The sequence below is a fragment of the Fukomys damarensis genome, unplaced genomic scaffold, assembly GCF_012274545.1.
Source record: "Fukomys damarensis isolate Sample0158 unplaced genomic scaffold, DMR_v1.0_HiC HiC_scaffold_4, whole genome shotgun sequence".
Lineage (NCBI taxonomy): Eukaryota > Metazoa > Chordata > Mammalia > Rodentia > Bathyergidae > Fukomys > Fukomys damarensis.
The window spans coordinates 2,378,343-2,405,193 of record NW_022900916.1 but is presented as its reverse complement, the minus strand read 5'-3'; the positions used below and the strand labels follow the sequence as shown (position 1 = coordinate 2,405,193).

Here is a 26,851-nt window from a genome sequence, read left to right as displayed (position 1 = left end):
CCAGCCATTTGCTCTGGCAAAATAAGGGTACAAGTAGAGACAAAAGGTAAACAGAGCAGTGACATGACGAAGGAAAAGTGCCTGGACCATTCTTTTCATTTTCCTTGCTGTTATCCATTTTATGGTTTGTTTTACCAAACTGCCAAACTCTTAATAAATCAATGGCATTTTCATACAGGTGTGGGGCAGCTTTTGATTTAAATGAAAGCAGAAAATTAGTGACAGACGCCATGGCTACAGTCGACGTATGAGAATCTTGTCAGGGGATACAGTTTGCTTTATCAGTGTACACAGCAAAGGAGTCTTTTAATTAAGTACTATCTCATGACTGGATGTGTGCCCCTCTGAAATCTACAGAGGAGAATAATCTATTACCACATGAATGAGTTTCTTATAAGCCAAAGAAGGATAATTTTCAATTTTAAAATGTCTTTATCATTTAGATAGCCAGTACCAACACTAGAATATTTTTAAATGTATTTGCTAATTTCAAATGTATTAATTGAAATTTTTAGCAAGTAGCGATTCATATCTTTTAGAATTAAAGTTCATGTTAGACTTACTTATGAGAAATAAAAACTTGGATAAAGTACACCACCCATGTAAGAACTGCTGGGAAGCACGTCATTCAGGAGTTGAACCATGAAGGCAAAGAATGATACGAACACACTTGCCTAACATCACATATACTACAGAAAAAACCGTAAAGGCAGTCATTAAATAGAAACATAGTAGAGACTCAATTAAACATTTAGTAGACCCCATCTGATTTTTAAAACTTGCATAATAAAAGTACAATTTTTTGATGCTTAAAAGCTATTTGTAACTAGAAAAACTAGACAAGAAAAAATTGCAGCAAGAAGAATTTCCAACTCAATGTGTTTTATCCAGGTTTTAAGTCCAAATAAACACATTTAATAGGTGTTTCAGTTTCTAATTCAAAGGGTAAAAAATGTCATCTGTCTTCCTTGTTTGATAAGCTTATTCACTCTGGAACATTCAGAAAGAGATGCTTCCTGCCATGTGAAAATTAAAGCTCACGCATTCCTGACATAAGAACAATGTACAATAGACAGACATCTCTGCAGATATTCAGTAGTTTTCCTTTACTTTACAGGCTTAAAACTTAGCATAATTGAAGCCTCTCACCGCCCCACCCCCAAGCCTGGAAACCTGAGACCCCTCAGAAACCAGCACCTTAGGGAGTAAAACTGCTGGAGTTAAAATTAATTTAATCTTTAACTTCATCTAATCATATCTGAGTTATATGAATATTGTCTGCCAGCAAAAGTCACTTATTTATATATCATTTTGGAATCATTTTAGTATTGCATTACACATCAGTGCATAAAATCTATCCAATCAGAGGTAGATTTTTTTTCTTTAAAAAAATCCTTATTTAAAGAAAGCACATACATAAAACTTTAATAAAGTACCATGTGGTGAGGTTGGCTTTTCTTTCTTAAATTTATACTTAAAAAAAAAAAGAAGTTCACAGGACTGTGTAGCTAGAGAGTAATGTCTCTTCAGTTCTCACTGTCGTGCAGATGGAATGAAATTACATTATATTTCAAAGGCTAGCTTGACACCAATTAGTCAAATACACAGTCTTTTGTACAATCATAACACACTGTGGAAAAACTAGCCTGTTCTCTCCAGTTTATATTCTCTTGGCAAACCACGATTTACTGCTTATGTTAAGCATCTGATTGTCAGATTTGAGCAAGCTGAATATTCATGATGGTGATTAACCATTTCTTGTCTAAAACTAAGAAATACAGTTCATCATTCCAATTTTTCTTAAGTCGGGCAGGCACATCTATAAAGAGACCGTTTTTGCACTAGTATTGTTTTAAACGACATTTTAATAGTAAAGTCAGAAAAATTAACAGAACGTGAGATAGGATCATAAGACACACAGATCTGCATGTGCCCAGCATGCGGCTCCTCTGGAAAATATGATTAAATGCTCTTTGTTCGCACTTAAATTGTCACATATCAAACAGAAGAGCTGCTCTTTTTAAAAAGTATTCAAATGGCCTCAGAGATCACCATAACCAACAGAGGCTCCCGGAGCTAAGTGGAGGTTTGAGGGTCTGGATGGGGAGGGAGTTGGAAGAAGGGGAGATGCATTACAAAGCCAGCCAAACAGGAGGAAAACCAGCACTTACCTTTGTAGGATAATTTCAGCCTGGGCACATTGTTCCGCCGGTGTGCGTAGTTTGCTCTCGCTGTGAGGAGTGCGCCCCAGAAAATGCAGACCACCCTGGCCAGCCAACCCATGCTGCAGGCACTGCCAGTCCTTGCTGCCACCGCCTTCCTGCCCGTGCTGTGCGGCCAGAGAAGTTCAAACAATCTGGAAACTGGAGGTAACAGGTGACTAGGTCAGTTTCATTCATAAATGCAGCCGATCCAGCTCAAATGGCAACGCCACCTTCTCTTCCTCTGCTACAGTCACTGAAGCACAGAAACTTCAAACCCTCAGGAAGAAAAAAAATCGAGCCAGGCACTGGATAATGAGGCACAACTGTTGTGTGGAAAGAAAAAAATTAACAAGGGCTGCGGCAGTGGTGGTGGGAAGCAGGTCCTTTTATCTGGGCTCCTCTGATAGCTGGTGGCAAACACTAATCCTGCTGGCTGCCGCTGCATTCGGCTCCGGGGAAGCAGAATGAAAGGGAAACAGAGAGAGGGAGAGGGAGAGGGAGGGAGAGAGAGAGGGAGAGAGAGAGGGAGGGGGAGAGGAAGAGCCCAGCAACACAGTGCAGACTTTTCCTGTGCTCACGAGCCCAGAAGACACAGAATCCCGCAGAACACAGGTCCCCGATCCCAGCCCCCCCACCCCCGCCCGGCTGACAATGGGCGAACAAGCACGCTCTGCTCCCCTCGCCTCCTGTCACACACATGCGGAAAACATCTCTCCTCCAGATCGGAGCCGGGAGCACAGCCCTCCAGCGAGCCTGTGAAAGGCATGTAGCTATAAATTTACTTCCCCAGGCAAGCATTGTTTTATAGCCATTTTTCTGTGCAATGTTGAATAAAAGAATCTGAATCATGCTACCTAGAGAATGTACAGTTCACGCTCCATACACACTGCTGCGGAACTTGTGCACCGTGCATGTGTGTGTGTGTGTGTGTCTGCGTGCACACCCACACAGATCGCTTTCTCCTCAGTGTAACTTTAACCCCTGATGGGTTTAAAGCCTTGTTAGGGGACGTGCTCTCCTCCCAGCAAAGCAAGGGCGCCTCCAGCCCAGCCCCTGCCCTGCTGCAACTCCAGGGAAGAAATTCCTAGTAAAGCCCATTTTAACAATCAGTTCAAGACAAATATAGGTCCACCGAGAATTATAAATTACAATAGGGGATTCTCAAAAGGATACTCAAAACTTTAAAATATCTCTAGCTCCCCAGCTCCCGGAAGGTGCTGGCTAACATTTTAATGCATTGGTTCTCATTAATTAAAAAGCCACTTCCTTAGTTTGGGCTTCAAGGTCAGGAGAAGACAACAAAGTTCACAAAAGTCCCTGCTGAGAGTCAAGGACCAGCGTAAAGAACACTTCTGTGTCTGCGTGAGCTGGTGAAGGGTCATTAAATTTTCTGGGGGACACACATGCCACGTATCCAGGGGATCCTGCAACGCCAGGAGGCTCACTAAGGCGGGCAGGACTCTGCCACTAAGTTTTCTCTCAGGTTTTTCCTTCAACCCTCCACAAAGCGGATATACTTTTAGGGTGTGAGCAGGGTTAGAGGAGAGAGCTGCTGCCCCAGCACTTGAGATGCAGCAGCAGGAACCCAACTTCAATGAGACGGAAATTTCTTGGCTTAAAAGAGAGCAGGGTCTCACAGTTAAAACCACAATCACTTGCTGAAGGCAGTTTGGCAATTGCATATAAAATGACCTAATATTGTCCCTCAGCTTTCCTGACTTCATGCGGTAGACTAACAGGGAAAGAGGGGTCACCCCTGCTCCTGTGTGTGTTAGGGTGCTGAGGAGCTGTAGGGGGTGGGGACCAGGGGGAGGAGCAGAAGGGGGAGCAGGGAGGGGAGCAGGGATGCCCTCTCTCCGCCCCAGATTGACTCATCAAACAGCCTTACTTCATTTGTCAGTCTGCAGCCTTTTGATCTGGTAGCCCTGTAAGGATGCTGAGCCTCCTCCTCCCACACTTGTTATCCTGAGCACTTTTCAGGTCTGCTCAGTGGACAGAGGCGTGAGGACTGGCAGCTGGTCTGCAGCGTCCCTCTGGTGGTTCCTGGGGCCTGGGCTCCCAGCTGCCTGAAACATCCAGGGCTGATTCTTTGCGCCATCTACTTGCACTTTTTCATTTGTACATGTTTTAAATGTCAGGAGGTGTCTTTTTTACTGTCCGTCTTATTACATAGGGTGAGGGGACAAGTTGATTTTGGTCAAAATGAAAAGGATAAGAAAAATTAGAAGTGTATCCACTTCACCTGTGCAACGTCTACTCTTGAAACATTCAATGTGCTCCAGGAAAAATAAAAAAGTTGTAAGACAGATAGGGAGGGTTGGCATTGGCTACTGGGAAGAAAAACATGCAATCTGGATTCTGAACCACAAAATCAGAACAGTTATTTCATTTTGTAAAACACACAACTGAATTCAATGTTTTGCCTAGAATTTGATCACAAAGATATCCCCATATTTACAAACACGCATCTCTTAAACTTTGATGTATTTATTTATATGTAATAGGTTCCTTACCATCAATATTTTAAATCAGCTTTGTATTTTCAGATGCCTCAAAGTAAAATATATTCAATTACATTTTTCTTTGTTTTGGTAGATATGTTTTAATTTTAAAAAGTTATAATGTAAATCTTCAAGTTAGACTTAATTGTAGCAAGCCAATTTAATCACAAAATAGTAGAGCCCAGCCACACATAAATATTTTACCTGGGATTTAAAAAGAAGAAGAAAGAAAGATAAAATAATGGCATACCTAAAAATTACTTGAAAAAGCATTTGGGCTCTTACATTTTTGCTGCTTTCTCATTCCACTTTGGCAGGGTTCAGTGAAGCTGTTTGCAGTTTTTGTCTGCTCCCAAACGCCTGAGAAGTGACTCACTATAAGCCTTTGCTCAGCCTGGGTGGGTGCAAGGCGGGACCTGGTGGTGTTGTTCAGAGCCCCCAGAATCTGGCTGCAGATGGGATGGTGAGTCTGACCCTTCTCTGGTGTCTCCTCCCTGGGAATGTGTGGCCCTGGGGTGGAGAAAGCTGTGTACCTGCTTTGGTGGCCTCCGATGTTATGTGCAGTGGCTTCTTCTTGACAGCCAGCAGCTCATCCTGGATCTAACAATGAGTCTAAGATACAGCTGAAATATCCCTCGTGTCTTCCTCCAAACACTCTATCTTGAATCATTCTCTAGGCCATGATCTAAACCGTGTACTCTACTTAAGACTCTTTGCCAATGAGCTCCTTGTGTCTTCTAGCCTTTCAAGTTTTCAAATACAAGTCACTCTTGCCAGAATGCCAGATTTCCCTGAAAGGGTGGTGAAGATGCGCATTCACAGCTGGCAGTGAGTTGGTGGTTCTGAGCCTGGCCCACGGGCCCACTCCTCAGTGCCATGGAGGACAGGGAGCAGTGCTGTGCTGCTGAGCTCGATTTTCCAGAGGCTCAGCACTTCCAAATTCACAAAAGGTCAGTTATTTCTTTTTTTTCTTTTCAATAAAAACCTGGGTAGTCACAGAAGATTAAAGTATTTCTTCACTGGAAAGTCATTTTAGTTTGTTCCATGTATTGGAAACCAGTGTATATAGTTTTTAAACAACCACTGCATTTTGTTATCATGGAAGAACTAGTTATGGCAATAAACATCATGATTTAAGAGCAGAAATTGAAGTTCTAATTGGAGAGATGACGTTCCAAGAACTTTCCTAGGTTATGAACACCCTGAATCTTTCCATGAGTGGTGAAAGACACTTGCTGTATTTGTGGATAGAAGGAAATAAGGAGAATGCATGTCTTAAAAGTATTTAAAAGATTTAATGGATAACATGCACTAAAATGGTGGCTAAACAAGCTTACCCACCCCCCAGGCCCTGGTCCAGCTCTCCCTAGTGAGAGTTATCCACAGAAGTCGGTGCCTCTTGCAGGAATTCACTGAGTTAGGAATTGCAGAGTGAGGTTAATCAGTTCTACTAAGAAACAGGTCAACAAGGAACCAATACTAAAACCAAATTTCAGTACTCTTCCCAAGGAGTTTTTTTATCGAGTCATAGGAAAAAACATACACTGTATTAGTTTCCACCCAACATCTGCTACTGACTGCTATTTTTTTCTGCAAGGGACTGCTTCATTAGTACTTGAGAAAGGCTTATGATCAACAGAATTATAGCAAATGTCAGAGTCGAACTTGTGCCCTTGCTCTGATACTCACGCTGAAATTCATTTTTAATGAGGTTTTGCTGGCACAGGGAATTTGAACCTCCCCCCGCAAAAGAGAACTGTGTGGGTGAAAAAATTTTTCAGAAGATCAGAAGACATCCTATTAATTGGGAAAACTAAATATTTGATGTATTATTCATTCTAGCGAAAAATGCTAGTTATTTAAGAAGTACAGTGGTGGATGGGAACTGGGGTGGCAGGTTAAAAGCAATGTTTCAGAAATGAAGCTACTTTCCACGATCTGACCCTTACGGAGCCTGAGCTGAGAGAGCAACTAGAAAATGGAAAGGGAATTGAGCCTCTAAGAAGCATTCACCCCCGACCCACACAGCCCCATCCGCCCCGAGAAGAGAGGGTTTCATACAATAATCCTGTCCGCTGCCTGGAGTAAGTTCATGACACTTTGAAAAAGACAGTGTGTGTTTTCCTTGCGACATCAATGTTTATGATATTGTAAAGCAAATACAGCCTCAGAAGATAAGACTCCTTGTTGTTCAAAAGAATTTCGAGGGATAAATGTGAAATTAATTCAGAGGGAGATAAGAAACTATCTGAAGGGTTGCATTTTTCTTGCTGTTCATTTCAAGAAGAACCTGGTGATTAAGGTTTTCAGAATGTACAAGGGAAGATGCTGGCGATGAACAGTTTTTGCCACGACAGCTTGGTTAGAGGAACTGGGGTTAGTCCACTTGAGAGGGCTGGAAGGGTGGCTGGGGAAAGCAGGTTCCAGGCAGCCTTCGAGTGACTTCCAGGACCAGGACCCTTTACAGGAACGCAACCTGCTTGGCCTCCTTCGTGTTTCATCTCCCTGACTCCATCCCATACATCCACAGTTCCAAAAATGTCCTGAAATGCATTTTCAGTGTGTTTCGTGAGGTTGTCCTCTCTACGGCTGCTTTGTTAAATTATCTGACACTTGAATACAGTGTCCCCCGAGGGCCGATATATTAAAAAACAACAAAACACTGCAAAGACCTGTTGTTTCTAAAGTGAGTGTTTCCACCTCAACCCCAATGCAACCAGAAAGCTTTCGAGAGAGAAAAAAATCTCAGTGCTACTGCTGAGGAGCACGGGCTTGGCATGAGGGGGATGCCCAGGACCCAGGATACCAGCCATGAACAGGCTGGAGCCCACTAGTTACACACAACACACACCTCCTTTGGACACGCAAACACAGATCTGTGGGAAACAAGCAAAGTGGAGAAGCCAGCGGGGTTGAAGCACGGAGGCTTCGCCGCTGACTCAGACAGCAGATGCGTGGGATTTCCCTTTGTCACCCCTGGCCAGCAGTGCTGCACCCCAGAGCAAGCCTCTTCCCACCTCTGCCCCCTAGAAGAGGCCTTCCCTGTACTTTAAATACTAAAGAGTGTGGAGCTGATGACCACAGGAAGCGGAATGTCACCCAGAATGACACCCCCACCCGTGAGCGCTTCTGGTGAGAGCAAAGCCCACCATGGAGAGTGACTCAGAACCCGGAGCAGTCCACTCTTCAAGGCACAGACTTGTCCACATTGCAAGCACCAGAGAAAGACTTCAGCTACTCTTTCTTTTTCTGTATTGCCTCAAGCGTAAACCATCATTCATTTCTGGTCCATACCTTGCCCTGGTTTTTTGTGTATGTGGTGTGAGAGTAGAATTATATTCCAGATTCCACTGCACTGCCATGGCTATAAAAGCAGCTGTTAATTTAAGAGAGAGAGAGATTAGGAAATGCCTTTTTTAATTAGTTAGCAATGGTGTATTATTATTATTAACAATAATCAGTGCAGAAAGTTCAGTTTCCCATTTTTCCTTAGGCATACCCATAAAATTAATCTCTTTGAAGAATCAATCATCATAAGTTCATTTTCTTCTCCCTCTTGTATCAAAGAAGAGAGAAATAGCACCCAGAATGCCTAGCTTTGCATCTTCTTAAATTACAGATCCTTGTGAAAAGGTTTGAGCTGAGCATTTAAATGACAATGGGATTATGCCCTTGTTTTCTCTTTTAAATTGATACGTCTTTGGTGAATTAAAGCACTCAAAAGTCTCCCATCTCTAATTGAATTTTATAATCCCTCTTTTCAGAAAAAATAACGTCCAGTAGATCTACTTGTGCTCTCATGCTGTTTTTAAGCTTATCATCTCAATTAAAGCATTATCAATAAGCAGACATGTGTTACTTAACTAAGAAAATGCTCATTTATTTTTTTTTATTTATTTTATTTTTTGGTACCGGGGATCAAACTTGTGACCTTGTGCTTATAAAGCAGGCGGTGGAAGCACTGAACTAACTCCCTGGCCCAATGCTCATTTATTTTTAAACTTATTATTTTAAATAATGACTGAAAATTTCCTTGTATAAATTTTTAAAAGTGACACGTGCTATTTTTTATAGAATTATTTAGTTTGATCAAGTATACATAAGTTTTGTATAATTATGCAACATGGTAATATGTAGTCTATATAATTTTACATAGTATTTCATATATATAGTATATATAGTAAGAAATTGGCTATGAATTGTTCTCACCCACAAAAATGATAATTATGTGAGGTAGTACACATTGGCTGGCCAGATTCTGTCCTTTCTCAATGCATATACACATCAAAGCAGAATTTCCAAATAATTTTAAATTAATTAATTAGTAAAACTTAAAAATTAAATAATAAAAAGTAGCAGATATTTTGGTGGTCTTATTTTTTTAAACCCAAATGACCAGAACTTAGACAACACATCAGCTAAACATGTTGGTCAGTGCCAGTTTTCAGTGACCGCCACAGAGTCCTATCCAGCACAGCTAAGTGGATTTTATAGACTTCATGTAAAGTGTACCCTTTCTTTACTGTCAAGTCCAGCAACCTTTGAAACATTTTACTTTTAGCATTTCTTGGATTTGTCTTTCATACTTTTTATTTAATCAATGACGTTGAGGTTTTTCTCCTAAGTACCAGTCATTTTGATTTGTAAAACTTTTTGATTTGTTTTTGAGGATAGTGATATATATTTCCAGTAATTCATGCCCTAGGGCCAATTTATCTTTTTTTTTTTTCTACCACAATCACACAGACCATCTATAAATCTTTCTGTATCTATTTTGGCTGGTGTTCTTCATTTTTTCATACAGCTCTACAGCTATATTCTCTTCATCAATTCCTGTATCTGTTTTCATTCCTTCTTGTAATATCTTCCCCATTATTATGGAAGACTCTAGCTGATGACAGATTGTCCACATATTTTGTTGGATTACTGATGATTACAGGCTATTGTATTCCCCCCAAACTAATCTGCCTATCTCAGGATTTCGCATTAGGGATTCGGGATACAAGCTTGCTTTGTGTGTTCCATAAAACCATGCATAATTTTTCACAATACTTTGCAAGTATTCTGGGAGTTCTCTTCCTGTGTTTCTGTGCTGTGAGGTGCACACATCTATTATGGCTCACTGCTTTACACCATAAAACATGTTCTCAGAAGACTGTAATCTCAATGAGAATAGAAACTATTTTTTCTCATTACTTCTTTCAGTGTTCAGCTCAGTATTCACCACAGAGTATAATGCAACATATTAATTAATGGATTAATGAATTATTGAGGCAGGGGGACTGGATGCTAGATACTGAGAATATTGTGCTACAGAAATCTCCCCGTTTTAATAAATAGGTTGAGACTCTTCCTTCTCAGACATAATTACACTAGTGTTTCATGCTTTCCACTTGGGTATGTGTTGGGACATAGAACACAGCTGTAGAAGGAAGTGTAATTTGTTCCTTTATAATGCTGCTAAAATAACCACATTATAGTTGTTAAAAGAAAATACATTTTTCCTCCTGAGCATAGAAAATTTCCATGTTCTGTTGTTATTATTTTCATACCACCGTATATTTCTTTAAAAGCAAATGTCTTCTCTTCAGTTCTAACCATATGCTGTAAAGAATCACAGTATGATGTCACATAGATATTAACTAAATGAGCATTCTATGCTGTAGTTTGTAAATGGATAGAGTTTCCAAGTGGTAATCAGGTCTACTTTTTATTTAAAATATTTTTAAAGGTTTATAAAACTCCTAGGAAATAAGGCACCACAAATTATGTGTGCTCTAGGGGCAGAAGTACTCCTGGGTTAAATCAAAGATCACCATTTTTAGCAATAGGATATAAATTTGAGATTCTTTGTCTAGAGATGCGAGTGGTCCTCTCCCTCTTCTGTCATGGCTGTCTAGTTGGTATCACATTTGTCATTGCCAAACACAAGGACATCTGAGAGCCAGGGTCACAAAATGGTTTTTGACTGCACAAAAACATGTCCTGTGTGTGTGTGTGTGGGGGGTGCCATCCCAGTGTGTGGCCAAACCCGCGGGTCCCCAAGATGAAGTCAGGGCGTGGGCATCCTGCGGTGTTGGCAGAAGAAGCAGGGGTTCTCAAGCATCCTTTTAGAGAAAGAAGGGGTAATTTCTTTGGAATGACTCAAGTAGGCAGCGCAAAGATTAAAATGAAAAGGATGATCTAGTTTGCTATCTCACCGATGGTTTGAAAGTTGTCCTTTCTTGCATGTTAGATCTTTTTTCTATTTTTCTTTTCATTATTTGTGCTTGCAGTACGTTTTGTTTATGTTCCTGCCGTGGAGTTGGCGCATTACAGACGCATCTCACTTCCTCTGTTCACCCTTCCCCCCGCCCCCATCCCTGTACCTCTCCGTCCCCTCCCATTCCGGACAGATCCATGTTAGGTGTTAAACCCTCCACGTTTATACATCGAGTTTTGATCACAAAGCCTAAGAGAATCTGCATTAACCCTTGCAGAGTGGGCAAACGGGGCCACAGTTCCCAGCGCAGGCTGCTGGGGCGAGGAGCACCGCCTCTCGCAGGTAACCGCCCTCAAGATGTGGGCTGGAGGCCCGGCATCCTCCGCATGCATGCGGTGGAAAGAATGGCATCTTCTGTGGCAAATCAAGCCTTAAATTAGTCGATGACCCATTACTGGCACTGAATCCTTAACGTGAGTGGGTTTTAATTACCTACGTGGCAAGCTTCGTGAGTTCGTATTTGTGTTTCAGAGCAGATTATTTTCCCAGAGAAGGGTCACGCTTAACTTTAGGAAGCAGAGAAGCCGAGGCCAGCAGGTGAAACACCTGTACGATTATTATGGGATATCTCCTGCTACTCTTTACATTTTAAGTCATTACAACTCATGGGCCAACAGCTCTCTTTACTGTTTTAACTCTCCAATAAGTTTTGTTTCATGCTGTTCTCAGAACCCAAGGGAATCCTGATGGGACGGTAAATACGTTCATTTTCCATCCTGGTGTAATTTGTACCATAATAGTTTCAACGGGAACATTCCCCTTTACTTGTAGTATCACTGTTTAAATCTATTGACTAAAACATGACAATGATTCGTGTTACCCAGCTATCAGTTTCTCACATTGACAAATGAGTGCTCATGAAATACCATTTAGATTCATAAGATAAAGTGCTGTATTAATTTACCCAATAATTCAGATTCATGTTTATTTTTTCACTATGCTTGCTAGAAGTCCTAAATCAGCAATACATATCGAGATAAAACTGCAACAGTCTAACCAGAATTATAATTTCTATGCATAAGTACCAGTCCATTCCAAAACTTCCTAAAAGTATTGGCTACATTTAGGAAGTGGTATAAAGTAGATTTTAAAGAAAGAATCATGTTTCAAGCCTGTACAGAATTTTTAAAGTTAGACATGCAGTTCCTTAAAAATGCTGTTGTTTTAACATATTGAATGGCATTTTCGAGTATGAATCGAAGAAATGTGGAAAGCCAAATAGTCTCCTCCTAAATCGAGTCTATCAGAAAGCAGTTCAAATGTCACTAACTGTTTTATAGGTATAATCGCCTTGTAGCTTTAAACAAATGCAAGCTGCAGTCTACTTGAAGTCCGGAGTGGCGGGGTGGAAATAAAGACCCTGCTGCTGGCATGGAGATGATTGAGTTACACCTAACAAGATGCAGGACGTGGCACGTTAGCTATCGAACAGCGGTGGGCTGTTTGCCACCCCAGAAGCAAGATCGGGTTTCCCCTGCCTCCTGCAATTTCTGAAAACTTTCATAAAAATTACATGATTGACACCATGGCATCCATCCCACTCTGGCTCTCTTTCTGTTAAACTCTGCACAGCAAATGTACACTTGGAAGTATTAGGACAGGGGGGAAAATAAGCCAACTCTCTCTCTACTAGATCAGGTTGTTGTAGAAATTGGGAGACCTTTTACTTACTCAAAAGGGTTTCCTTCATTGCTCCTCTTTGTGTGCATTATGTGGGTTTGAAATACATTCTACAGGTCTTTTCTCCTTCAAATGTAAAAATGAGTGCCTTGTCACAGAAATGAAAAGGAAAGATGTGGTGTATTGTCCATGTATAATGTAATATTTATGGTGAACATCTTGCTTCGAGCTCCTCTTCCTCTTATGTGACCATCCTTATTTTACCCACATCTGTGCTAAGGCTCACAGAACCAGTTACTCTAACTGTACATACTCTGACACTGGCTGTGCACTGTGAGTTAAATTTCTTTCCTCTGTTGTGACTGGGGTACGTCAGTGTGCCACTATCCGCTTAGAACAGAGCCTATTTCATAAACGTGTGCCCGGCAGCCCTGCCCCACGGCAGGTCGTCCTTGGAGGTGGAGCCCATGGATCATTTCCTGGGGGCTCCTCACCTCATTCTCTGCAGAGGATGCTCCCAGTCAATGCCAGAGAAGGACTTCCTGACTCTGCAGGGCCCAGGGACAGGCAGAGTGGGGTGGGCAGCAAGACGCAGAGCTGGGTGTCAAACTGGTCTGTTTAGAAGAACAGCACACAGAGGAGTTAGGAGAAATTCTGAAGATGTTCAGAAATCAATCCACTCTGTCAAACCTTGATTCCAAGTATCCTGCATGTTTTTGATCCCACAAAGAAGTATATAAAAAAGAAATCATACAATTCAAGAAACTGATCAATGACCAGTTTGCTTACTTAAAAACTGTTTAATAAACTATGTTCAGAAACTACATTTAATTGAAAAATTACTGTATTCTTTTGGGATGTGTAGAAAAATAATTTCAGTAGGGTGATGAAATATCCTTACATAATATAATTTCATTAAGGATAGGTTTGAAATAAATGATTTTCATTTTTCCAAGTTTTCAGAAGGATAAGCTAAGAATCGGGTGTTCTAAAATTTAAGAAGTATGTCCTTTTCCTGTACAAATAGGTGTGGAAAAATGTGTCTTTGATTTCCCAGGAGGTCAACAGGGCTGTTGAAAAAGACTTTTCCAGTTATTCTACAATAAAGGAGCAGTGGCAGGAGTGAAGGCTGTGTATATAAATAGGACCTGAGAGGAGGGAGTTACTGTGAAGATAGCACGTACGTGGATTTTTCTTCCTGACATTATAAAGCATTTTACTCTTGTTTCTTTCACGCATACGTCACATAAACACACACATCCACATACATCGTGTGTGTATATGTGACGTGTTTATAGATGCACAGATGTCCCCGTGTGTATGCATGTATAGACACACACATGAGCGCATTGCATATACACATGTGTACACAGTAAGTGTAAGTAAAATGAATTATTGAACTTTTCTTCCAGGCACTGTGCTAATATGAAAGGAACTCAGAGACAATGAGCACATCCTCCCCATGGGTGCTCGCTGTCACATGGGAAGGACGGTCAGGCGTGGTCATTCGGGAGTCAGCTGCGATCCTCTGCTGCTGGAGCTTAAACAGGAAAACCCAGACAAAAAGTAATTCCTACTGTCTTTTCAGAGAAGTGTTCAGTTAGGCAGACATAGTTTCCAGTAGAGTGGCACAAAGTATTTCTTGTCTTCCTTGAATGATACAAATTCACGTATGAGTTTTGGCATCTCAAGTACAAGTGGAACACTTGGCTTTGACCCATTTACTTATTCTGGAGAATTACTCTCAGATTTCAGATTTGCAAAAAGTGATAACAGCTATTTTCAGCAATCAGACTCTCAGGACACAGAAAATGGCGGGTTTCAGATTACTGCATTGTAAATGCATGCTGAGGTAAACACTAACACCTCAGTCTTGTTACCAGAAAGAAATATTATGTATTCAATGCTAAAAATAATAGCAATATAAAGAGTATGAAATTTTATAAGTAACAGGCAAGTAGTCTGTTTACATCTTGATTCAATTTTAAATATCAGGAGAAGTAGCTTCTTTGCTACTCATAATTGCATTTAAGATTTTTCTTCTTCTGAGTGGTTTATTTTATATGTCCTGTACTTTTCATATCTCTGTTTTGTTGCCTATCCCTGCAAGGGCTTTGGGACAGAGCTGCAACACAGAAAAGAATGTCCTGTCTCAATTCCTGGGTTCTACCGATGGCCGGGATGATCTTTCTGAACCCTGACACTGCTACACATGGATGACAACAACTTGAAGATCTCAGTATTTAACCTCTCAGTGCCTGGGTGTGTGTGTGTGTGTGCACGCGCATGGGTGTGCACAACTCAAATGCATGGATTGCATTGTAGTGAGTTTCTAACTTGGGAATGAGCGCTTATCAGGGAGAACATTCAAAAGTCGGGTTCTTTCCTAAGTCCAACAAAGGAAGTCTTATGTGTATAAGATTTGACACAAATATACAAGGGAAACTACACACACACACACACACACACACACACACACACACTGTAACTAAACTCTTTTTACTTTAATAGTTACCTTAAAAGGGTAAGGTAGACAGGTGGCTATTTCTTGGATTTGTTCACATCTATGAATGTTATTAATACCTTCTCTGCTCATATCTGTGAAAATTTGAAACATGAGTGTTTGTAAACTGGGGACTCACCACACAAAATAGCAAACACAGAAGAGTGTGAGGAGAGACGCACTGGAGTATTATTTCTGCGGTGGGCACAGTTGATTATGCGTTATTGGATAATGAATTTTTCTGAGCCTCAATATTTTCCTTAATTAGTTAAACCCATTAAATTTCACCCAGTTATTTCTGGGTCTGAAAATACTGTTTTCTAAAGTACACTTTCAATTTATCATTTGCAACTTTAGCAACATTTCCATTGTTTTGGTTAGGAGGGAGAATTTGATGATTGATATTACACCATATAAAATTATAATTTCAGTTGGGGAATAAAATGTGAAAGAAAGCTGTTTTACAATACTCTTATCATTCAAAATATCCAAAAATATCTGTGATAGCCCTAATATCAAAATATTAATTTATTAAATAGAAATATTTATAACACGCTTTGTACACTAAATGCTAAAGTAGGCACTTAGGAGAAAGGTCAGTTACGAGTTTCTGATGTGAATCTGACCAGTAGGACGCAGAAGAATTTGGCTGAAGTTAAGATTTCTGGAGAGTTCTTACCATTCCCATTTTTCGGGGAAGAGGTTCCTTCTCCTGAGGCATTTAGTCTGTAAGCTATAGTTTCATTTCACAGTCTTTCCGTTTTCTTACCTTAAAACACACATTTGATGGGAAGGATGGCATTTTGATGATCCCACGTCTCACTTCAGTGTCTGTGTATCATTTCCAACGCCTAAGTGATTACCACGGAGAAGAAAAATAAATGAGGGAGACTGCTTGGTCCCGACCCATGAGGGACGGCTCCGCAGAGAGAGAAAGGGTTTTATGGGAGGCTTCCTGTGGGAGGGGCCCTGAAGAACGAACGTGAGCAGGTGATGGGGGAAGAGGAGGTCAGGCCAGCACTTCTAGCAAAGCACAAAGCCACCACGTAGGAGGCCATGAAGGCCTGCAGGAAATGGGAGCAATTTTGTTAACGAAAGAGCATCAGCTGCAAAGAAAAGAGAGAAAGGAGAAGTCAGCAGGGGCCACACTGCAAAGCGTCTATGAAGCCGCATTTGTGAGTCCTACACAGCCATGAGAGGCCAGGCACGGTCTTCCGGAGAAGCCAGGGGATGAGCCAGGGTGTGACGCACTCACGAGGGAGAAGCCAGGGACTGGAGGTCCAGAGCAGCAGCAGGAGCCCCTCAGTCAGGGGCGGGATGGAAGAGAAGAGACACAGACTAGGGACATGTGAGGAGCAAACTGCCAGCTGTAGGCAATGGCAGGACAGAAAGTGGGATTTGTAGCATTTTTCCATGAGGAGAGCTGCATGGGCACAGCCTGGACTGATATCAGCAAGGGAGCAGATTCCCCAGCAGAGAGGGCGCCCGGCTCTGAGCTTGTTTATTTTGAAAAGATTACCAAGTAGTATTTTAGGCACACGTAATCAGTTCGATAAATTACTCGAAAGCTCAGATGCCAGAGGCAAAAATAGGAATGTATGTGGGAGTGAAGATTAATACAGAGCGGAGAAAGGAGGCCAAGGACAGAAGTCTGCATTATAGTAAAGGAGTAGGAGAAAGAAGAAGCTGAATAGGAAAGCCAGATAAACCGGCTTTGACCCGGGAAGCAACACCCAGAGAGAAGTTGGATAGCCTGTGGCCTAGAAAGTGACCAGTGCCAGCCACGCATGGCACGAGGGTGGCTACCAGCTGGACTTGGTGAGAAGCAGAGCTGGAGAAGGGAACACAGTGCAAACCACGGCTCGCTAGAGAGACCAAAGGCAAGGTCCATACTTAACTACCGATTACGCCATCTCCCTCGCTCTCAAATACAAAATGACAAAGGACAAGAAACATTGTTTTCTGCCCTAGAAGTCTGGATTCTGGGTGAAAATTGAAACATTTGCTTTAAAAATGGAAACTATGTAGAACATACAACGGTTTACATTTGTCACCCTCTCATTGGGGAAATTAGTTTTGTTTTTTTCCAAATGACTTGATTTGATGTCTCTCCCCATTCCCAGGGTCCTCACAGAAACTGACTCACTGGTGACAGTGTAGCATTATGCCCTTAGCTCTCATTGTAGGGCAGTGTAACAAATGGCAGTAGAAGGATACTTCTACTATGTCTGTGAAGCCACTATTCATTATACTAGTCAGCATCTCAAATGACACACACGACACATGACAAATTCCTCCCAGAACTGAGTAACAGGAAAGGCTTGCTCTGGTGAACTAAAGAATGGATATACTCCACTTCCAGTTCATGGGAATGTTTCCTTTTTGACCTGGATACGGGGGAGATATAATATGAAACTTAATGCTCATGTGTGGAAACTATGTTTTTCTATTCTCTTGTTATAGCTACAGATTATATTCTCCTTTCTTCTCCAAGTTTTCTTGTTCTATAATACTTTACTTGTGTGTGTTCACGTGTGTGTGTTTACCAAGGCAATCCTCAAATCTGTTAAAAATAAGAACTCTACAACAACTATATAAAATGGTAATAAAGTATTCAACCCACACTTCATTTCCATTCCTTTCATTAATTTTTAAGCTCTCTTTTCACTTCTAAACACATCTAGGAAAGTATTGTTTAATGAAAAAGTATTGATTTCTGAGGAATTATTTTAAAATTAAACTTTTCCATGTTGGAATTTTCTTATCAGTTATTTTATTCTTTTCCCATCGATTTAATTCTAGGGAGAGAGATACAGTAGAATGTACTTCAGTCTGAAAATAATTGTCTGTTAATTTATCCTAGTCTCTATCCTATAACTCTAAGCCTAGTACCAATTAATACAAATGTCAGTGGTGATTTTTTACCAGGCATTTAGCTGCATTTGGGAGCATGCAAGATGGTAACCTGATTCTCGAGGGGCTCTGCACATCCCTTCTGGTACGGCTTTCCCGGCCATCACCCCCCTCGCTCTCCCACACAGACCTCCTGCAAGGCAGATGAGACAGTGGGGGCCAGGGAGGGAATATCCAAGGAAATGCAGTTTCCAGGCTGAATGCAGCCATGAAGGCTGTAGAAGGGATTTCACTTGCGGACAGAAAACTCTGATTTGTTTCAGGAGAAACCCCAGATATTCTTTTCAAATGCATTTCTGTCTTTCACACACCTGTCCATGTCACCTCCTCTACGTGCTCCCTTCCCTGATTCTGACACTCTGTCCTCAGCGATTACAAGGACTTCGAATGCTGTATCACAGGATGCTATGAATTGAACAAACGTCCTCCTTCCTCTGCTCCCAAGGAGGACCTGTGTGTGCTTTGCAGTTTCAGTGGAGCAAGTCTCCCCTTGGTGCCTGGTGAGCTCCCCCTCTTCTGCACACTGAAATGTGTGATGAAGAAATGAGGGAATGAACCAGTCTGGCAGATGTTTTGGTGAAAAATGCTGACAAATAGGAATAATGGGGCATCACTCCGGATTTCAGTTTCGGGATATTGAAGATGACTGCGGACAAAGGAGGCAGTGATGTTTCTCCTGCCGCTGTGAGGAGGCAAGAAGAGCCCTGACAGGGAGAGAAAGTTGGGAAATACAGCACACTGGAATGAAGTCAGGTTAGATCAGCACACCGACCCGAAGTAGCGGACGTCAGATCACGTCCACAAAGTCGCACCTGCACACGGGAAGAGCCGACTGACACCACATGTGCTCTTTTCTCACTTTGGAAGAGTTTCTAGAGCAGAGACGCGCTCAGGACTCTTGGTCTTCAGCAGCCAAAGGCCGGGAGCAGCCTTATTCCCAGACAGCCACCAGCTCATGTCACTGTCATCGGCAGGGTGCTGACCCCGCCAGCCTGTCCAGCACGACAGCTCTGTCTGTCCGCTCATTCTCTGCCCCCTCGCTCCCGAGTCTGGGGTGACATTCTTGCCTCCCACTTACAGGGGGCTGTTTCCTCGCATGGGGAAACACTGCCTGTGCCTCGCTGGTTTCCCTCCATCCCCCAGCACCCAGGGTGGGTCAGCCACATGGAGGGAGCATGGGTGACATTCTTCGCCGACTCAGGGAGAGCACCGCACCTGCAGAGTCCACCTAGAAAGCTAAACTAATGCCCTCCTTTCCACTGCACGCGTTCGAAGTCAGTATTATCTTTATGTGTCAAGCAGAAATCATGGAACTTGGGCCATCCTAGGCTACAGACTGAGTTCAGTAGAACTATGTATCAAGACCCCTGTCTCAAAAATACAAAGGGATTCCACTGGTATTACAAATACTCTGTACTTCAGGTTTATTTAAGGACACGGGTCATTGGAGCTCTCCTCGTGAAGGTATCAAGCGTCTATGATAAATATATTTTTAAAGGTGTTTTTCCAGGCCTCCCCCTTTCTCACTCTGAATTATACTTTTTGTTTAGATTACAAGTCACACCACCGTGGATAAGAAGAAAGCTGTGTGGCCGTCCTGCTCCCGGTGGTGCCAGAGGGACAGTGCCATCGCGGTGACGCGGGCCTCAGCTGCACTCCGTCCCCACAGGTGCCACCGGGCTGGGGACGTATGGACGTCCAGCTGGCAGACTCCGAGGAGACCCTCCAATTAGCTGCCGCATCCAAATCGCTACCGAGAATTACTGAAAGGGTCCTCGGAGCCCTGAGCATCAGCAGGGCGTCATCTTCCCTGGACTTGGTGCATTTAGCAGCGCCTTCCTTGTGAGGCGTCTGGGGAAAGCAGTGCACAAAGGACGAAGGTACTGCTTCCCTTCCCCCATTTGCAATCCGTCTGAATAATAGTGGAGATGCCATTCATATTAATCTTGCCAAAACAGCAGCCGCATGGATGCTAAATTATTCATCATGTTCACAAACTGTCAAAGGGGGCAAACAGCCAGCTACTCAAAATAACAGCGAGAAGGCTGGCACCACGGGCGTGTGCCCCACGCGAGGCGCGGAGACCACGGCGCTCTGCGCGGACGCTCGCGTGGGAGTTTAGGCTCCATTCATAAGTATTTCCAGTGAAAGCCAATCGATTCATCTGCGCTACAGTTCCCTCCTCTCCAGTGAATTAATTATGTCAAAATATTTCCAGAGTCAGAGAAACTGACAATAAAAAACGAACACTCAAATATGTGTCGATGATGCCTGTGGGTGGGCTTCGTCTTCCATGACTGTGGAGAGGGGAAGTTATTTTTTCTACATTGCCAGCCCGTCTCTTTCGTGCTGACCAGCACGCTTGGCCCATCTAAAACATCCAGTTTCCACCCTAAATATTACGAAATAAAATGGCCTGCTCAGTCTACCCTGTGCTACCGTGTTTGCGTGGACAACATCCTTAAAAGATGAACGAGAAAATTCGGGAAACAAAGGACAGATGCCCGGAAGGAAGGAAGATGAAATAAGGAAGAATTCAACTCAAGGTCTAACAGCTCTTTATGACCCGCTGTCCTTTCACGTCCAATTTTCCTCAGTAAGAAGGGACTTATAGACACAGCTACCAATAGTTTTACAACTCTAAATACAGCTTTATTTGCATACCTCCTAACGCTTCATCAAAATAACTTCAAAAATATATCCCACCCAGATGTGCTATTCAAATAGTTTAAAATTACAAATATTTAAAATATTTTTAAAGCATGTTTATAAATATCATTGCAATTTTCTGGAGATGTCACAGAAATACCCATGCAATGAATGATAAGGGACTATTTAAATAATGAGGACAGAAAACCAAGAAAATAGACATTTGTACAGTGTATTCATGGAGCCATCTTGAAAAGAAAATTAAGTTTAACCTTAGATATACATCAGGGAGGAAAATATCATTGTTATAAACAAAATGGGTATTTACAGGCAAATTTTACCCTCATCCCAAGTCTAAAGTAGACATTTTTATTAAAGTTTCTGATTCCATTTATGCTTACTAAGAAAAACTGTTCAACGTTATGGTGATAACTGTACATTTCCACAATGTGTCTGATTTTTGCTTTTATGCCAACGATAATAAACTAGGAAAAGGATAATTCATCATTAAAGTAAGGTTAGAACATCATATTTATGTTCATAAAGCTGTGAAATCACCGAGGGGTTTCCTACCTCAACTGAAGAATAAGAGGTAGCTCTCAGAATGTCAACTGAATTTTATCTTTAGATTTAAATATCGATGTACTATTTAATGAAATATTTCACAGATTTGTACTCAAAAAAATTCTTAAGTGTTGCATTTGTACAAGAGTCTTTGAGATGAAATCAGTCTTCAATTTTAAAATTCTTTACATTCAAATTCTCATATTTTGAATTTTTTTGCTATGGTTTTTGGATTTGAAGGTTGCAGATCCTAGAAGATTTTCTAATACTAGCGATGAGCCAACAAATGAAGAAATTTCATCACAAAAAAGAGTTGTGTCTCAAAGTTATATATATATAAAGTTATATATCTAACATATATTACTTCAATCTAAAAAGTTAAATGAGACTTTGAATTTTTAGTCTTGATAGAATTCACATGGAATTATTTCATACTTTCTGAATTTAGGATAAGAACTATTATGAAGTAGTGGTTAGGTTTTTTGTTTCCTAAGACAAAATTATCTACCCAATAGATAAAATAATCTCAAGAAAACTACTTAATTTTTAAGGAGCAGAAGTCTTTTAATAGTTTATAAAATTGAGACTACATAATTTCTAGGCATGTTTAGAAACATGTACTGATTGCTAAGCATACCAAATATGCTAGTTATTTTGTATTCTTAATAAAAATTTCAATTTGAATTTATGCTGTCCACTGGGCTTTTATTTAGTAATGGAAATAAATAATAAATTGTTTTGCTGATAGTAAGACTTTGGTGACACATACACATGAGGGCCTCAGTGCATCGCTGTACAACTGCCTCATTTAGGAAGCACTCACACTCCTGTGACTGGTTCCTCTGTTCCCCAAGCGGCAGAGGACACAGCTGTACAGGAGGTGGTGTGATCACATTGTATTTTGGACTCATCTCTGCACCAGGCCCTCTGTGCCGTGCTTCTCCACGTCTGGAAGGACTTGCCTATCCTTACTCAGGGCTCCAACAGAAAACTGAGGATTAAGCCTTGGTCAAACAGATTAATTGGAGTAGCGTTTGCTTACCTGGAAAATACTTGCACAAATGTGTTAGGGAGGACCCTCAGTGTGCTCAGGGCCCCTATAAGGAGATGCAATTGTTTCACACTGGGATTCTGACAGTGAGTCCATGTCACTAACTGAAGGCTGCTGAACCAGTGAAAATAATAGTAAATTGAGGTTCCATCTAACTCGGGTCAGAGCAGCTGTCATCAAAAGTATAAATAAATGCTGGCAAGGGAGGGGGGAAGAGGAGCCATTGTACACTATTAGTGGGAAGGTGAAGCCAGACAGCCACTGTAGAAATCAGAGCAGCAGTTCCTCAGAAGTCACAAATTCAGTCTCCATTTGGTCTCCCTATACCACTTCCAAGAGACTGCATGGTGCACACACTCCTGCATGTTTCATGCTCACCGTGGCATAATTCACAGTAGTTAAGGTGGGAAACCAGCCTGGGTACTTGCCAACCGGCATGTGTATATCTGGGAAGCTGAGGCAGGCAGATTGCAAGCTGGAGCCTGGCCTGTGCGATTTAGCCACTTAGCAAGAACCTGTTTCAAATAAATGTAAAGAAGGGCTGAAGATATAGATCAGTTTGCAGGCCCTGATTGATCCAAGCATGCCACATTACCCACTGTATGTGACCAGCAGATATACAGAGGTGAAGACAACAGCAGCAAAACCCCCATGTTTAAGGCCCAGATGACATTGGCAATTTAGCATAACTGCATGGCTTGGAAAAGAAAGACCAACCTGTATGGAATTGGTTACTGTGGTTCTAAAACTTCATGTTAACTGTGAGCACTATATAGATTTTCTCAAACAATAATATACACTTTTCATGTAAGCAGCAGTTGTATGTTTTAATGTGTTGTATTTTATTTCACCACGTAGAAAGGTTTCGTGGTCCTAAATAAAAACGTTTGGGCTGCATCCATTTGCCCATGGACTCACCCTTTCCGCACAGGATGAGGCCCCCTTATCCCCCGGGGGACAGCGATCCGGTCCTCAGTATCCATGGTGATGGTATACTTCACTGGGAAGCTCGTTCAAAATACAGATTTGTGGGGATTACTAAAAATTTTCTGATTCTGGATGTAAGGGTATGAGGCAGAATTACTTGTTGTTTTGAGAAATACTTCCAATGACTTTTAGGCCAGAGACACAATAAAATAAATGAATGACTTTGGATATATCTACCAAGAGCACCAGTATCATGATCGGCGAATACTGCACAGGACCTCCCTCTGTGTGCCACCTTGGAGACGGGGTGGGCACTGCAGGGCCTTGCACATGGTCAGCAGGTGGACAGTGGGGCAGGGAAAGGCAGCCTGGGGCACAGTGAGGCACAGGGTGACAGCAGAGCCAGGCTCCCAGCCAGGCTTGCAGCTCATGTGCGGAGCAGGCAGAAGGACCTGGGTACACGTATGAGTGATTCCTGAGGCCTCTGCAAGCACAGTGGGGTCCAGTGGCAGTGCTGAGAGCAGGTGGTGCCCAGGGGGGCACTGCCCACAGTGGCGTCAGTGCTGGTTTCCCTGAGGGAGCAGCTCCTGTTAGGATGGGTGCTCCAGGAAGCAGCAACTTCCCACCTCTGCCTGCACTGCCCACCATGCTAGCTCACTCCCATGATGCCTCTGCCACATGTGCAGGAGCCAGGAAGGGCTCCCGAGGGACACCAGAGCCATGCTCTTGGACTTCTGGGGCTCTGGGCATAGCCAGCCTCTTTCTTTGCAAAGGCTCTAGCCTCATATTGACATTTCATTATTTATGTTTTAAAACTCATCTCAATATGTAATGCGCTTCTATATCTAAATCAGGCAGTTGTTACAGGATTTTAACCTTATATAATGCAGACAGTGAAGGGAATACTTTATAAGTTCATGACAAACATGCTTAACATACAGAACCAATACATAGAATGAAGATAATGACACTGACATGCCGTCCAGGGAATTTTGACTATCATGAACTCCAGGAGATACAAGGTGATATCATAGTTTTGAAGTGGAATAGAAACTATGTGAGTCCAGTTGAGAACGCACACAGAACACTGTGAGGTTCCTGTTTCCCATTCCTATTGCCATGAACACCAGGTATATGTGAGGCCAATCACAAAAACACAAGCTCGCCGAACCAAGGCCAATGTTAGCCGGGATTTAGCTCAGTGGCACTGTGCCTGCCTTGCAAGCACGAGGTCTTCAGTTCGATCCTCGATATATATATTAAAAAAAGACCATTGTGTGCATAAAAGTGTGTGACCAAGAACATCTTTTAGGAGTCTATAAAAACACATTAGAAATAATATAAGATAATCAAACAATTCAATAGAAATGTGCATTGTTCAGATCTTAAGGATAAACAACTGGATTATCATTTTCTTACACATTTTCCACCAACTTTGGCTCACTCATTGATCTTAACTTTTGCTTTTGATTCTTTATCTTCTATGCAACATTAATCTAAAAGTAGCTCATTTATCCCAAAAGATACAAGAGACCATAAAATTGAGCTATAGATTAGATTCCTTAATTGGGCATGCATGTTTTTTTTCCATCTGATAGCTCAACTCAATAAACAAAGATTGATATTTATAAATTATGGAAAATTTAAGGAAAATATTCCAATGCTTTTTCCCTTTTATGACAGAGAGATATTTTAGGTGCTTTTCAGGGCATGTAGTTATTTATAATGAGTTTTCTGATAAATATTCCAAAAGAGGTCGCTTAATCTTTTGGTCAAGTTAGGTTTTCAAAAGCAGACATCACGCTGAAAAGGCCCTGCACCAAGGTGGGTTCCAAGAAACTGTACACTGCAGACTATTGCCACCTGTCAACACAGCCTAAGTCCCCTTCCTTCCATCCCTTCCTGAGTTGTCTGAATGTGGGAAGATGAAATTCAGGGCACCTCGAGCACACTTACAAGTACCACTAATGAATTAACCAATACCTGTGGTCACTTTGCCCTCTGGGAGGTGGGTGGTACCTCTGTGCTCATTCACCCGTCATCTCTGGTGGAACAATGCCCTGCACAGCACAGGCCATGCCCCATAGCTGGCCACTACCCATGCAGAAGGTAACTGCGGCCCTGGCTTCCCCTTGAAATGTGAATGTTTGGGACTGTGCACTGCTGAGGACGTGTGTAAGAAGTTGGCTCTCACATCCCTGTTATGAAAATCAGCTCAATCTGCTATCTCCTCTATTCGAGGACCTATAAAGAAATCCTAAAGCTTTACCAAGGAGCAGAGTTGAGAAAGAAATGAACCATGAGGTACAGAATGAGAGTCAGGGGCCAGGGATTTAGCTCAGTGGTTCCATCACGTGCTATCAAGCCCAAGGTCCCAAGTTTGAGCCCCGGTACCAAAAAAAAACCATAATGAGAGACAGTTTCTTGTAGGTTTCATAAAAAATACTTTAACATTACATGCATTGTGCTTCCCAGAGAAGTTAGAATTAATTTTTCTAATCAACAGTCACAGGCTTATAATCAGTGACTTCTAATTGTATGTCTCATGATTCTCAGTTTCAGATTTAATAGAATTCTAGAAAAGTATCGTACATAAAGAGAGATTTAACATGATCAAAGGATCTCATTCTGGCCTTGGCTCTGTACAATAGGAGCCATGTGTAATTTAGTCATTACCGTTTTATCCTGTTTCATACACTGTACTTCATCTTGGGATGCTGTAGGTTTTTCTCCCAGGGTAAGGAGAATCCATCTAGGTTTGTGGGAAGAAATTAAACATACTGAAGAATCTGATCTACGCGAACAGAATAAGGCGATTCCCTTTGAAAGACGCAGGGAAAAGCCATGCAGGAGACTTGAAGGCCGGCAGGGCACCTCAGGAAACAGGGACCCATGCAGAGGAAGCCCAGGCCCGGAGGTCGGTGGCCTGTGACTGGAGAGGAGGTTTCCTTGTGTCACCACTACCTCCTCAGAGCCAGGGTCCTCCGCTGCTGGACACTGGGCACTGACCGGAGGGGGTGCTTAGGAAAAGCGGGGATGCCCGGGGCGCTAGGGCTCAGAGTGCAGAGACCTGAAGCAGCGGGGTGGGATCACAGAGAAAGGTGGGAGCGACTCACAGCTCACTGTCTGCTTCACAAGCAGTTGCACGAAGATTAATGGGCTAATTTCTGAGAAGCACTTAAACAGTCACGGATGCCAAGTTTAAACATTAATATTTATTGGTTGGGTATGTGGCAAAGCTCCCCTGAGAACATCCCTGAAAGCCAGATAAAAATGCATCTTCTTCAGCCCCAAGATGCATACTGCACAGGAAGGAGATCTGAGTTGTGGAAGAACCTTTAGAAAGATAGTAAATACCCTTTAAGTAAGTCAGAGGGAAAATAACCTATCAGCAAATATTGAAGAGTGTTCAGCGTTCTAGGGGTGAAGAACTGAAAGCCGACCATGAAGTAAGGCATATTTTTTGCCCCTATCCCTAGAGCACACAATTCAGGTAAGGGAACACAGACTAAGAAGAGAGCTGTTGGGAGCGGAAGAGGTGTAGGAGATCACACATTTTGTCATAGACTCCCCTATAAGACAGTCTTTAAATAGAATTTCTTTAAATGTACAAGCAGAGCCCTTAAATCTTTACAAAAAAAAAAAAAAAGGATGGGG

General features: G+C 42.1%; 1 protein-coding gene across 1 annotated transcript in view; it reads right to left on the bottom strand.

Annotated features, from left to right (window-relative positions):
* Positions 1-26,851, bottom strand: part of Sema3a (semaphorin 3A) — a 396,022-nt gene that overhangs the window by 179,022 nt on the left and 190,149 nt on the right. The window contains 1 exon segment of the mRNA XM_019209424.2: positions 2,172-2,363. Coding sequence (XP_019064969.1) covers positions 2,172-2,283 — 112 coding nt within the window. The 5' untranslated portion in view covers positions 2,284-2,363.